Below are 15307 nucleotides of genomic sequence, written 5' to 3'. Positions count from 1 at the left end.
TTGCAATCCATACATCCCATTCACAGTTCACCAGTTGTCCCAATAATCTCTTGTGTGGAAAAAACAAAACAAGGCCAATAAAATCTTTCCGACCCAAGAACGTAGTATGGATTTAATTATTGTTAAGAATAATAACTCAGCATGTACTTTTATTTTTACACAAGTCAGCCTATGGCCAAGGAGTTTATGAAGGTTGCAGTTACAGCATAAAGTCAACTGTAATACGTTCCTCCTCACCAAAAAGAAAACCCTGAACTACATATTAATAAAAATATTTTTTCTCTGTTCAAGCTAACATTTCACATTTACTGGTTAGGGTGCAGTCTAAAATTTACAAGGGGTGTACAAATCCTATAGCTCAAACAGTGTAGAATTTTGTTTCTGTCATGTAACAGTTCAGAGATGAGAGGTCCACAGTGGAGAAGGCAGCTCTGCTGTCCTCATTTTCCAGCTTTCATCTGTAAAGAGGCTGCTTCAGCTTTTATCATCAAATCCGCATCCTTAGCAGCAGGATGGAAAGGACAAAGGGTGGTACCCTCCTTAATTTTTTGTTTTGTTTTAACTTTTTACTTGGAGTATAATGCACATATAGGCCAATATATCAATTGTACGTGTTCACCTCCATGATTGTAAAGTGAGTATACTGGTGTAATCACCACCCAAATTAAGAAATAGAACATTACCAGCTCTCTGGAAACCTTCCTTGCAACTGTGTTTTCACTCTTTCCCAAGGAAGACCACAAAAACTGTTGGTTTTTCTGGTTTTTAAACTATATAAATGGAACCATAAATGGAATCATGTTCTTTTGTCTCAAATTTCTTTCCCTCAAAATTATATTTGTGCTATTCTTCTAAGTTGTTGCATGTAGCAGTAATTTTATTTGTGTACAGTATTCCCCTTTCTGACTACACCATTATGTACTCTACTGTAAATGAAATTTGTGTTATTTCCATTTTGATTGTTGTCAACATTCTTCTAGGTGTCTTTTGTATATGTGTTATAAGCATAATATATACCTAAGAATGATTGAGGTATATGATTGGTCAGTTTAGCTAATAAGAGTTTCCCATAGTGATTGTACTCTATTATAGTCCCATCAGCAATGTGAAAGAGTTCCTGTTTTTCTACATCTTCATTCAGTCTTGGGTGTTGTCAGTCTTTTACATGTTAGCCATTCTGGTGGGTATGTTGCAGGTATATTAGTTTTACTTTTTATTTCCCTGATCATTGGTAAGAGATCACTTTTCATATATTCATTGACTATTTGGATGTTCTCTTTTGTGAAGCACCAATTCAAGTTCTTTGCCCACTTCTCTGCTGGGCTGTGTTCATTTCTTACTGATTTATGGGAGTTCTTTATGTAGTCTCAGCACAAGCCTTTGTAAGGTAACTGCAGTGCAGATATGGGCACAAAAGAAGAAATAATTTCCCAGGCAGGAAATGGGAAAAGAAAAATAATGGAAAGAATTAGACAGTTTTGTGGTTTTTTTAAACATTTATTTTAAATTGTGGTGAAAAACACATAACAAAATATACCATCTTAACCATTTCTAAATGCACAGTCCAGTAGTAGTATATTTATATTGTTGTGCACCCAATCTCCAAGACCTTTTTCATCTTGCAAAACTAAAACTCTATACCCATTTAGCAACAACTCCCCATTTCTTCCTCTACCTGTCCCCTAGAAGCCACCCTTCTACTTTTGGTCTTCGTGAGTTCAACTACTTTAGGTACTTCATATAAGTGGAATTATACAGTATTTGTCCTTTTGTTATTGGCTCAATTCACTTAGTATACTGTCTTCAAAGTTCATCCATGTTGTAGTATGTGTGAGAATTTCCTTCTTTTTTAAGGCCAAACAATATTCCATTGTACGTATACATCACATGTTTTTATCCATTCATCTGTTGGTGTACTTTTGGATTACTTCCATCTTTTGGCTATTGTGAATAGTGCTACTGTGAACGTGGGTATGCAAATCTCTTTGAGATCCTACTTTTAGTTCTTTTCTGTATGTACCCAAAAGCAGAAATGCTACATCATCTTTATAAAGTTTTTTTTTTTTTTTTTCCTGTGAATGTGAAAGAGATCCAATTAAACTTAAAAAATTAAAATTCTTTTTAGGGGCACCTGGGTGGCTCAGTCATTTAAGCATCTGACTTTTGAATTTGGCTCAGGTCATGATCTCACGGTTGGTGAGTTTGAGCCCTGTGTTGGGCTGTGCTTTGACAGCTTGGAGCCTGCTTGGGATTCTGTTTCTTTTTCTCTCTCTGTCCTTCCCTGCCTGCTCGCTCGCTCTCTCTCTCTCTCTCTCTCTCTCTCTCTCTCTAAATAAATAGACTTTAAAAAAAAATTCTTTGTAAAAAGCAACATTACAAATAACTAAATTAAATGATTTTCTTAAAATACCAAACTTCCCATCTTTTTGGATGGTCACCCTACTTAAAGATATGAGAGTTGTTTTTATCTGCTATTTTTTTGTTTAAAAAAAAATTTTTTTTTAATGTTTATTTACTTTTGAGAGAGAAAGAGAGCATGAGTGGGGAAGGGGCAGAGAGAGGGAGACACAGAATCCCAAGCAGGCTTCAGGCCCTGACCTGTCAGCACAGAGCCTGACGCGGAGCTCGAACCCACGAACCATGAGATCGTGACCTGAGCCGAAGTCAGAAGCTCAACTGACTGAGCCACCCAGGCACCCCTGTTTTTTTTAATCTTTGTGAATTGCTAGCATATTGCCAAGAGTTTCATGTTCTTAATCTTTCTATTACATGGGGGCAAATTTTAAACATCCTTCACAAAATGCAATTTTATTTCAGTGGTAAATTTGAACTGTATTTAAAAAAAATTTTTTTAATGTTTATTTATTTTTGAGAGAGAGAGTGTGAACAGGGAGGAGCAGAGAGAGAAGGAGACACAGAATCTGAGGAAGGATTCAGGCTCTGAGCTGTCAGCACAGAGCCCCACATGGGGCTGAAACCCACAAACTGCGAGATCATGACCTGAACCCAAGTCGGACACTCAACCGACTGAGCCACCCAGGCGCCTTGTAAATTTGACCTTTAAAATTTAAGCAAACAATTTTGTGGGAGTTGGTATTGAAATAGTATTGGACTATTTATATAGAAGTAAATGTTGGAGTGGAGGAAGCTTAGCAGATTAGAAATGGAATTAGACTGATTCTAGGTTCTAGTCCTTTAACCTGTGACCTTGGGTAGGTCATTTAAACTTTCAAAGATTCAGTGTCCTCATCCTTAAAGTAGATATTTATCTACCTGTCTTGGGAGTGTGAGAACCAAATGAGTTGCTTTTTCTGAGAGTAAGAATATTAATCCTTTATTTTATTTTTTAATTTTAATTTTATTTTTTATTTATTGTGAGAGAGAGTGAGCATGAGTTGGGGAGGAGCAGAGGGAGACAGGGAGAGACAACCCTAAGTAGGTTCTGCTGCTGTAGGTGTGGAGCCTAAGGCATGCTTCAGTCTCATGAACCATGAGATCATGACCAGAGTTGAAATCAAGAGTCAAATGTTAACTGACTTAGTCAGCCAGGTGTTCTTCCCTCTATTACTTTAAAGCATCGGTAAATAAATTTAATGATATTATAATTTTGAAGGATAGCAGGCAATAACTTCCCTTAATACCTTAACCCAGTTAGGGTAGTGGTTTGCCTCAAATTAACATACATCAGATTCTCTTTGTAAGACCTTTGAAAATTATTTTAATTCTATTGAAAGGGAGAGAAATGATGCAAAGGCACTTAAACTTGGTTCATAATAGCACTGCATTGAATTGTTGGTATGGAATCAGTGGTCTTTATACATGCCTCAAGAAAAACAAATGTTTAAAAACAGGAAGTCTTCTCAAAACTGGAAAAAATACATTTCGTCTTATACGTATTTCTGTTTGTCAGTTCTTTGAGGACAGCAACCTGTTGTGTCCTCTCTAGTACAGTGCTCAGGAAATATTAGTTCAGTTGAACTGAATATTAACTATCATTCATAATTATAAGTAAAAAAAAAAAGTGCCTATTTGTCATGAAATAATCTTCCTTTTTCCTCCTTCCAGTGTGTCATTTTAAGCACCCTGTGTACAGCCTGCCAAAGCTACCACCTTGTACCTAACTAGAATTTTTTATTTTTGCTGTAGTTTTTGCAGAATTTTCACTTGGAGTCTGAAATAAGTATGGAACATGCTACAGCAGAGAGAGAAAATTATTTCTATATAAGATTAGGGTAAAATACAAAATATTGTATTATCCAAGCTTATTTAAGTAATGATTCACCACACACAAAAAAAGCATTTGATACGTTACAGAATTCTTCCTCAAATGCAAATTTTATAGCTTTTTGTTTTTTATTGATATGCTACCTGTGGAGACAGTGTACTCACAATTTCCCCTGACTTGATCTCTTTTTTATCATTTTCAGGGTCAATGAAGACATGAAATTAACTGATTTAGAGCTAGAAAAACTGGCAAATAATATCCAGGAGTTATTGTATAGTGCCTCAGATATATGCCATGATCGAGCCGTCAAGTTTCTCATGTCAAGAGCAAAGGTTAATTGTTTGATAAAGCTTTAGATATTTTATATATAGTATAATTATTTTGAAGATCTAGAATCATATCCTTGCTTGTGTCCCTATGTTCCCCATAATGCATATTATGTATTTATATATATATACACACACACACACATACACACACACACATACATATACATATATACGTATGTATATATATATTTTTTTTTTTTTTTTGAGAGAGAGTGAGTGAGCACAAGCATGAGCAGGGGAGGGACGGAGGGAGAGGGAGAGAGAATCTTAAGCAGGTTCCATACCCAGTGCAGAGCCTGACAGTGGGACTCGATCTCATGACTGTGAGATCATGATCTGAACCAAAAATCAAGAGTCGGATGGTTAACTGAGCCACCTAGGTGCCCCATCATATTATATTTTAAATACTTAATAAAGTTAATGGTACTGGTATGGCCTATTAGGGAGATGTTGAAATGTAAAATAATCCAAATGAAATAAATAGGAAAATCTGTTATTCTTTGAAAAAAATTATTAAAAGACTTAATTTTGAAATATGATACCTTAATTAATTTGACGTTAATATGCTATTTTACATGTATGTATATATATATATACACCCACACACACCATATATGTGTGTATAACTGGCCAATATGTTAATAAAATTAGTTGAATTCCAATATTGTGAAAATTTTATAGTATGACCTGAATTTATTTGAGCTACTGTATTATAAAGGAATCAGAGTAAAATTTGGACATTTTAAGCTTTTAATGTTCAATTTCTGGGACTGAGGTATTGAGAAATTTCATTAAAAATGTTAAGATAATATTCATGAATTAATATATAATATATTATTAAAATAATTAATAGTAACATATCAAACTAAGTTTGTTTTATAGCTTGTTCATATTTGATGTTATTCCTAATTCTCTGTCATGATTTTTGTGTTATCTTTAAAATTTAGGATGGTTTTCTTGAGAAGCTAAATTCCACGGAATTCATAACACTTTCTAGATTAATGGAAACATTCATTTTAGATACTGAACACATCTGTGGAAGAAAAAGCATGTCATTACTTGGAGCACTTCAGAGCCAAGCTAATAAATTTGTAAACAGGTTTCATGAAGAGAGAAAAACTAAGCTGAGGTATCATTACCATGTTCATTCTGCTTTTCAGTTTTTTTCCCTTTCCTTTACAAAACATGATTATATTTAATTGATTGGTTAACCAAAACCCCTAAAAAACCTATTTTCCACTAAAGGCAGACTGTGGAATTAAAATCCCATTTCTCAGCTTTCCAAAGTGGAATTAGAATGTTTATTTACTTGTCACAAAGATCCTCAATAGATTGGCTTTTCTTTCCCCACTCAGTGGTGAAGTTAATTATGTTTCATTACTCTTCTTGGATAGGCTAAGAGATATAAAAAGAAATATTTTCTGAAAGTACTCATTATGAATGATTTCAGTTTATTAAGGTATACATTTATTTTAAAAATCTTAGTACTAACAACAGCTAGTGGCCATTACTGTTTAAAAGTCAATGCCTTGTTTACATGAGATCTACTTGAATTTAACTAAGATACATATAGTGTCTTTATTATTACTAAAAGATATGAGAACAAAAGTCTTACATACACACTCAACTCTTTTCTTTTTAACCAAAGAAGATCGTGTTGAAATATCAGCACAGAGCCTGACACAGGGCTCAATCTCACAAAACGTGAGATCATGACCTGAGCTAAAATCAAGAGTCGGATGCTCATTCGACTGAGTCAACCAAGTGCCTTGTTGAAATATTGTTAAAGTTTATCTTCCTTTTTTCTCCCCCTTTGAATAGCCTCCTCTTAGACAATGAGCGCTGGAAGCAAGCTGATGTTCCTGCAGAATTTCAGGATCTTGTTGATTCTATATCAGATGGAAAGATTGCTTTACCTGAAAAAAAGTCAGGGGGTATGTGTATTCTTTCACATGCTGTCTTCCAGTTTTATACTGTTTATTCATTTTATAGGAATGCTTAACATTTCTTTAATTGACACTGCCTCAATTGACTGGAAAAGTTATGTATGATAATTTGTAATAATAATTTCAGATATTTATTGATTGCTAACCATATGCCAGACCCTGGGCCAGGTGCTTTTACATGTATTATTCTAGTATATCCCCATAACAACCTTTGATGAAGATGCTATTTTTACCTTGTTTAACAGCAAGGAGGCATAAGGCTTCCAGGGGTTAAAGAATTCTGTACAAATGATGAGCTGAGATTTGAAACCTGCCTTATAATAATTTCATAGCTATGTTCTTAACCACTGTACTGTGTTGTTTAAAGACACGTATTCATTCACTGAATACTAATAAGCTTCTACTCTGTGTTAGATATTGAGACCGAGATAACAGTTATAATTCTACTTTCAAAGGGCTAAGTCTAGGGGCACCTGGGTGGCTCAGTCTGTTAAGCATCTGATTCTTGATCTCAGCTCACGTCTTAATCTTATTGTTGTGAGTTAAAGCCCCACATTAGGCTCTGTGCTGGGCCTGAAGCCTACTTAAAAAATAAAAATAAAAGGGCTGAGTCTAATAAAAAAAATGGATTAGCAATCACAATTAATGCAGTAGTGATATGATAGAGAAAACCAAAATGTAAAAAACTGTAGAAAAAGAAAACTATGCAGGAAACTCAGAAGGAAAGGCTAGAGAAGTAGGAAGAAATCCAGAAGAACATAGAAGTAAAAAAATTAGAGTTTCAAGAAGAGAATTTTCATTGGTATCAAATGCCTGTTGGGTTTCATCTAAAAGAAATACAATAGCTGGAAGATACTTTTGTATGCCAGTTAAAGTAGAGCTGTCCTGTGATAATAATGTAGGTAAACTTAAGTACAACTTATCCTATAACACCATATTTAAAATTGTGAGACTATCAAATATTTTTTTTCTAATTAAAAAAAAAATTTTAAGTAGATTTCATACGCAACATGGGGCTTGAATTTACTACCCTGAGATGAAGATTACATGCTCTACTGACTGAGCCGTCCAGGCTCCCCAGTTGTTGAATATTTTTAATGTTTGTTTATTTTTGAGAGAGGGAGAGACAGCACGAGCAGGGGAGGGGCAGAGAGAGAGGGAGACACAGAATCCAAAGCGGGCTCCAGGCTCTGAGCTGTCAGCACAGAGCCTGATAAGGGACGGCTCGAACCCACAGACTGCGAGATCATGACCTGAGCTGAAGTCAGACGCTTAACTGACTGAGCCACTCAGGCACCCCCCAATTGTTGAATATTTTAAATGGAGGAGGCAGATGCATTTTCAAATTTTATGCGTTTCATGAAATTTTAATATTTTTACATAGAAATATTTTTAAATTGTGTATTTCACATTTGCACCAAATGTGACTGCACTACAAGAGAAAGACTGAGTAAAATACAGATAGTGACCACTAGTTTGACATGGAGGAGGTCATTTGCAATTTTAGTAATTCAGTAGAGTGACAGAATCAGACTGTAGTTCAGTGCTAAGTAATTTGAAAGGTGAGGACCTGTAAACAAATGTAGCCTCCTTTTTCGACAGGTTTGTTTGTGAAGGGCAAGTGCATGATGAAGTAGCACTAGAAACCTAGGAGAATAATTAGATTATTATTTTAATCCACTCAGGGAGTTGAGAGAGAAGAGTTTTAAGGTAGGAGAAGCTGAATTATATTTTTGTGCTTAACAGAAAGAGAAAGAATGTTAAAGATAAGAGTGGAAGAGTGGCACAGAGTGATTGTAAGGCAGGGCCTCTGGAATTAAATCCAGAGTTGAGAAAGGCTATCTCTTCTCACACTGTGACAGGAGAGGAGGGGTTAAGGACAGGTGTAAAATAGAGTAGTTCATATAGAGCAGAGAGAAGAATTGAATGAATTAACTAGATTTCTGTTGCCTAGTGACCATTTTTTAGTAGGTAACAGTGTTGGGTGGCGGTCATAATCTTAATTGATTTTAAGATATTAGCAAAGCAAAAGTATTCAGGTAGCAAAGATTGAAAGAAAAACACCAATTATTCTAAATCATGATTTAAAATTATAAGATTTATCTCTCATTTATTCTTTCAAGCTATATTTGATGACTTACCACTTTGTGAGTTGCTGTGCTAGATGACAATGACGGTTTTTGTCCTGAACAGCTCAAAGTTTTACAATCCATTCTCATGCAAGCATAACAATTTTTGAACTAAAATGATAGATATAGAGTGATTGAATTAACCATGTGTCTTTTTTTTTACCCCCAAAGTGAACTGTTTATTTTCACTTTCTCTTTGGAGGATACTAACGATAAGAGGTTTCTTTTATAACTCTATTTCTGTCCCAGACTTTTATTTTTTCCTCTGAGTAAGAAAGTACATGCTATTAGAAGTCCATCACCATTTTACTTGTTCTTACCAAGTTAAGGATCCTTGGTTATTATTCATTCATTGACCACCATTCATTAATGAGTTACTAGCTACTTGTCTAGGCATTGGGGAAATGAAAGTTAATGGATAGCAATTAATATTAATTGAATGCTTGCCTAAGGCTAGACAGTTTGTTCTCAGCACATTGCGTTCTTATTCATAGGCCCGTGAACTAGATACTGTTAGTATTCCCAGTTAACAAATATGGAAAGTGAGGCGCAAAGAAATTAGGCAACTTGCCTAAGGTTAATTTAATCTGGTATACAGATTAGAAATTTGAAATTGTGTCACACTGAATTTCTTTCCTTGAAGGAAATGAGGAAGTAGATATTTAATGTCAAGTCAAAGGGACTTGAGGCTTGGGGAAGCATAATAATGGGCCCATGATAATCTAAATAATTTGGCTGATTAAGAACAATAATCCAGTCTACTCTACTTTTCACTTCAACATGCTGAGTTTTGTTTTATAACGGTAAGAAATACCACATGCTGAAAATAATTTCTGGACTGAAGTCTTGAAAATTATATCTCTCTATTGAGTATAGGAATTAGTTTATAATCTAAGAATTATAATATAGACAACCAGTTGAAATTCTAGTTCTGCCTTTCCAAATAATATATTATTTTTTTTTTTACTCACTTATCATCTACCAGAGGGCAGACCTAGGATCGGCATTTTGTAGTCATGATCTCTGTTGTTAACAAAAATACTGATAGTTTCCGTTATCCATGTTTAATGGATACAGACGTTGACACTGAAAGAAGTTAACTAATTGGCACAAGTTCTTGCATCCCGTGATTGGCAGTACTGGAACTCAAATCCATATTTCTCTGATTCCAAACCCAATATACTTTATTCCGTGCCAAATTGCTTCCTAAGAAGTAGACATTTGTTTTTGAATATAAGATAGTTTCCAGCCCTACCAGCCCTAAATTGGAACTGTCTTCTTCATTTTTTTCCTAGTTTAAATTTTTACTTTAATAATTTGTTTAGTCTTGTTCCTATGTCTCTCTTTGTTATATGCTTTACTCTCTAGTTACGGAAGAAAGAAAACCAGCTGAAGTTCTCATTGTAGAGGGACAACAATATGCTGTCGTTGGGTGAGTGACACATTTTTCTTTATTAGTTGAGTCAGTTATTTAAAACATAGGTCTTCTAGTTCCCCCTTGATGTGAATTGGAAATTTTAGATTAATAATTTTATTTATTAATTTTTTAACATGTTTTTTTTCATTTACTTATTTTGAGACAGAGAATGTTTGCAAGTCGGGGAGGGACAGAGAGGGGGAGAGACAGAGAATCCCAAGCAGGCTCTGTGCTCTCAGCACAGAGCCTCACGTGAGGCTTGAATCTAGAAACTGTGAGATCATGACCTGAGCCAAAATGAAGAGTTAGATGCTCAACCACCTGAGCCACCCACGTGCCCCATAGAGTAACAATTTTAAATTTTAAAAATAATTTAAAGGATATTTTATGGATTCCTCTCCATTTTCTATATTTTGTAGTATTCTATATCTTAAATTAGGGACTACACTGCTGGCTTTACAAGAAATGGGTTGATAAATTTTTTCGTATAATAAGAAATGTGGAGGTATACAACCCAAGGGTGGAATACTGGCTTTATGGTGTTATTAATATTTCAGGCTCTTTCTGTCTTCTTTTTCTGAAGCTTTGTTAGTGTTATAGCATATAATTGAAGTTGTGCAGGCTTTGGAGTCACATTGTTTAGGTTTGAATCCCAGATGTCTCTTAACTCTTTGTGACATTGGGCAGGTTACTCTGTGTGCCTCAGTTCTCTTATCTGTAAATCAAAACGTGAAAATAGTACTAAGAACTATTACAGAATTAAACATATAACTCATATAAGGCATTTGGCATAGTTCTAGCACCTAATAAGTTGATAGTTGTTATCACTTATTTCTGTTATCATTTGTCATTAGGTCTTTTTTAACCAATGACAGTATTTCAAATTCCAGTTAACTAAGGAAAATATAAATTCCAGTTTTGTCTGTCTAGTACTACATGCCATTTTTTAAATGGGTAGTTAAAATAATATCTTAATATTCTTTAATAGCACTTCATAATTTAAGTATTTTCCTAGCAACAATCTTTTTAATCTCTACAACCACATTGTGAAATAAACACTTAAGGGATTATTGTTCCCTTTCTGCAGTTAAGAGAATTGATCCTCAGAAGTTTAAGTGGTTGATATAAAATGACCCAAATGGAGTCAGGATTAGAGTCAAGGTCTAGCTCCCAAGATCAAGACCAAGATTCTTTTTCCCTTTTGTTTCTTATCACTGTATAAATCTTTTCTGAAATACACACCCCCTCCAGGAGGAATGATTGATCTTTTCCTTGAGACTCCATGTGCCTCTAAAATAGCACTTTTCTCAGTATATTAAAATTATTTATGTATATATCTCCCTGGTTAGTTTTGAGTTCCTTAAAGATGGTGATGTCTTACCATTTATATTTTACTTTGTACCCAATAAATAATCAAAAAGTATGTATTGAATTGATGCATTTTCTCAGTCTGTATTATCCAGAAATCTGACACTATACCCTTCGTGAATGAAAGCTTCCCTTTTTTTCCTCCTCTGGAGTTCTTTTCTGCTTCTAGTAGGGCAAAGATTTTTTCAACCTTATAATCTTATCCCTTCAATCTAATTATGATTTCTCTCCTTAATTACCCATTATCTTGTTATTCTTGCTTGATGGCAGTGGTCACCTCTGGCTTTCTGGCTCTTTAGGCAAAGAGACCGCTCCCCAAAATTGAACTCCCTGGCTAAAGGGAAAATATTTTATCTTCTGAGAGAAGACTACAAAAGATAAATAGTGAACCCCTGCCCAGTAAAGCAGATACTGGAAATATGCATGGAGAATAATATGGAGAATAATTAAGCTGTTATAAAGGCTAGACTCCTTCTTGAATCACTACTTCCTGGTATCCTTCAGACTTTCATAAAACATTATTTTATATGGATCACTCATTTCTAAGCCTCTCATTGAACTTAGATGTCCTATAATGAATGGCTCTATTTACCTTAACCTCAATCTTATTTAAGCTCCTGGTAGTGTCTCTCTTTAATCTATGACATGCCCAGCTAATGAGCTGGTAACTTTCTCATCTTTGGAAAACCTTTTGCGACTTACCGATAAACTTCTTAGGAGATACCATTGTTCTTAGAAGCCACAGTTTCTCTTTCATCTCACTAAGAAAGTCATGATTAGGTGCCTGTCATTAATTCAGCACTTAGGATTGAGTACCTACTATTATTATGATTATTCAGAAATCCTGGGTAGGGCTTTTGTCAGTGTTTCTGAATTGGCCAAGGAATGGATATCTGCCTTATTGAAGAGACTTGATAGGAATGTGACATAAGAGAGTGATGTGCCAAAGCACAAAACTTAAGGAAGTACTCATTCTCAGTGTCATGCAAGTGCTGGCCCTGCAATTGTGTGACCCTGAAAATGAGTTCCTCCTTAATTTTGCACCCTAGAAATCTCTCTTGCCTCACCTCAATCCCTCTCTGCAGCGCTTATATGTAAAACACATAATTTCAGTTACCAAGATCAGTATTGATTTTTATGTGCTGAATCATTTTAACTCTCTTGTTTTGACTGCGTGTTGGGTCATCTTTCTTTTCTTATAGAACTGTATTGCTGTTGATAAGAATTATCCTTGAATATTGCCAGTGTGTGGATAATATCCCATCTGTTACTACTGACATGCTTACTCGTCTGTCAGATTTATTGAAGGTGTGTATGATTTCACTGTGATGGAAAAATAGTTGGAAGAAGTAATTCATTAGAGTATGACTAATCTTCAAATTCTGAGACATTTCAAGGTTAAGTTTTCTTTAAGACATTAATTTTGTACATTTGATTGTGGTTGAATCACAACATGTTACTGGAAGAAGGCCACCTACTTCCTTCTCACTTCGCATTTAGTGATTCCTCATTATACCCATAGAGTTGTTAATGACATTGGAGACAGGAGATGATTTGTTCGTTAGGTGCTGAACATGACTGAGGCCACTTAGGTCAAAAAACCTGGACTGGTTTCAAATGTGCATGGAAGGAATTCACTGAACTTTACAAAATTCATCTCACTAAGGTTAGAGATTTTTCTTAAATCATTCTTTCAGAACCATTGATGTAAAATGAAAATGTGGTGATAATCTTATTCAGCCATTTCATTTTAACAGATTTTTTTAACTGCTAGCATAAAGAAAAGGCTTCTTTTCAAATGTCTAATCAGTTAATTCTTCCCCCAAATTGAGTTGTCATATTTTAGTCCAGAAAGATTTTGTTACCCTTTTGAAAATAGGACCCTCCGATAAGAATGCAGCAACTGAGCTAGTTTTTTTTTTTTAATTGAAGTATAATTAACATATAGTGTTATGTTAGTTTCAGTGAAACTGAGCTAGTTTTATGAATGCAGACTAAAGAATTTCTGAACAATTTATTTTTAGAATTTTACTTTTTTCCTACCGGACAATAAATATTATCATTTAGGAACACCCCTCGCCTCTTTTTTGTCATTACATAAATAGATCCTAGTTGCTCTTACTAGAAAATTCATTTGGTCCTTGAATGAGAGGAAAGAGGAATGTAGTTTTAGAACTGTAAATAAACACATTGCCAGCATATACAGAACAGTTTTTGATAAATTGTTGGGCTTTTTCTTTCTCCTTCCTTTGTTAGTACTTCAATTCAAGAAGTTGCCAGTTAGTTCTTGGAGCTGGTGCACTGCAAGTTGTTGGATTAAAAACAATAACTACAAAAAATTTGGGTATGGATTCTTGTTTTTAATTCACATGTTGAGATTTTACGATGATGTTGCTATACTCATTGTGTTTTTAGTACACCTGATGTTTTTATGACTCTAATTTAAAGACTCTAAGGTTATTTCACTGTTCGATGTATTACCATGATTGAAAAATTGGCTTCTGGGGAAATGTTATGAGGAATTTCCACTCTAATGAGTATAAGTTATTTGGAAGTTGCACCACTATAGAAAATGTTAAGATGTAATGTGTATGAGGTGCTTTGCGGTGAAAGATATCTGAATGTCATAAGAGAATCCGTTGTCCCATTAGCTTCCTCATGTCAGTAATACTAACAACTTGAGGTCATTGGGAAAAGCAGCATGTTTACTACATTATTCAGTACCAAATTATTTAAGTGAAATAATGTTGCTTTCTGCCACTGTGTTCTTCATTTATGAAATAAACTGGGGTCTGTATGAAATTGACATTTTAAAATTTATTTTGATATATAATTAAACTATTTCTCTTTTTTGTTTCTCCGTGATGTATCCACTGCCTGGATCTTCAGCTCTATCTTCACGTTGTTTGCAGTTAATTGTGCACTACATTCCTGTGATCCGGGCTCATTTTGAAGCTCGACTACAGCCTAAGCAGTATAGCATGCTTAGGCATTTTGATCATATCACTAAGGTACTTTTCCTTGTATTTTCTACTGAAGTTTCGTAAATTTAATACCTTAATTGGTAAATATTTTTTAGATGTGTTCCAGGGACTTTAATATTCTGTCTCATTACAGGACTACCATGACCACATCGCTGAAATATCAGCTAAGCTTGTAGCGATAATGGATAGCTTATTTGACAAGCTGTTATCCAAGGTAATGATTTATGGAAACTATTAGGCAATGTTTAAAGGCATTGTGCCTTTTCACAGTTGTCTAGCCAATCAAATTCCTCAGGGTTTAGAAAAACTCAGTAAATTGTTCAGATTGCCCAATAGTGGATAGTCATCTCCTAGGGGGTTGGGAGGGGACAGGAGGGAGATTATTTTAAGAATGATAGAAACTCTCTACAGAAGTGATTTTATGTTAGCTACATTGACAAATATGTAGCTTCTTCAAACTAGATTTTAGTCTGAAAGCCTTCCAGAGATAGAATTGGGAGAACAAAGTTCAAAATAGAGAAAAAAGTAAATACGTTATTTGTGGGAAGGTATATTCTTTATTTTCCAGACTGAAATGGCAAAGTCTGAGGTGCTGTATTATTTCCCTCATAGATAATCAATTTCAATATCCGTTTCTTGTTTGCTTCCCATTCCTAATAGATCATTAAAAGAAGTATTGGTTTCCAATGAATCCTTTATTACACTGGAGAGTATTTCCAGAAAAATGTTACTTAATCAGCCCTAGTCAGTTTTGCTCTATCCTTCACTGTTTTCTTTTCCTAAGTTCCTTAACACCTGTCTAGCGACAAAGCAGAAATTTCATAACTTGAAATTTTGAAGGTTTATTTAGTTTATATGTTTTTCCCAAGAGTATGTTTAGGGTAATCATCAAACGAGGCACTTTGGTAT

At 34.7% G+C, this 15307-nt stretch overlaps 1 protein-coding gene across 7 annotated transcripts in view; it reads left to right on the top strand.

Moving 5' to 3' along the window:
* Positions 1-15307, top strand: part of VPS54 (VPS54 subunit of GARP complex) — an 88599-nt gene that overhangs the window by 55939 nt on the left and 17353 nt on the right. For 6 of the 7 annotated variants that reach the window (XM_047852284.1, XM_047852282.1, XM_047852283.1 and 3 more), the window contains 8 exons: positions 4428-4557; positions 5502-5683; positions 6376-6488; positions 9998-10061; positions 12617-12722; positions 13671-13758; positions 14304-14425; positions 14532-14612. In XM_047852284.1, the coding sequence (XP_047708240.1) occupies positions 4428-4557; positions 5502-5683; positions 6376-6488; positions 9998-10061; positions 12617-12722; positions 13671-13758; positions 14304-14425; positions 14532-14612 (886 nt within the window). Of the gene's footprint in view, positions 1-4427; positions 4558-5501; positions 5684-6375; positions 6489-9997; positions 10062-12616; positions 12723-12979; positions 13081-13670; positions 13759-14303; positions 14426-14531; positions 14613-15307 lie in introns of those variants that run through there. The other variant, XR_007150824.1, reaches the window with a different exon arrangement.

This window comes from Prionailurus viverrinus, chromosome A3 (assembly GCF_022837055.1).
Source record: "Prionailurus viverrinus isolate Anna chromosome A3, UM_Priviv_1.0, whole genome shotgun sequence".
NCBI classification, from domain to species: Eukaryota; Metazoa; Chordata; class Mammalia; order Carnivora; family Felidae; genus Prionailurus; species Prionailurus viverrinus.
The sequence above is the reverse complement of the archived record's forward strand: the minus strand, read 5'-3'. Positions and strand labels throughout refer to the sequence as shown.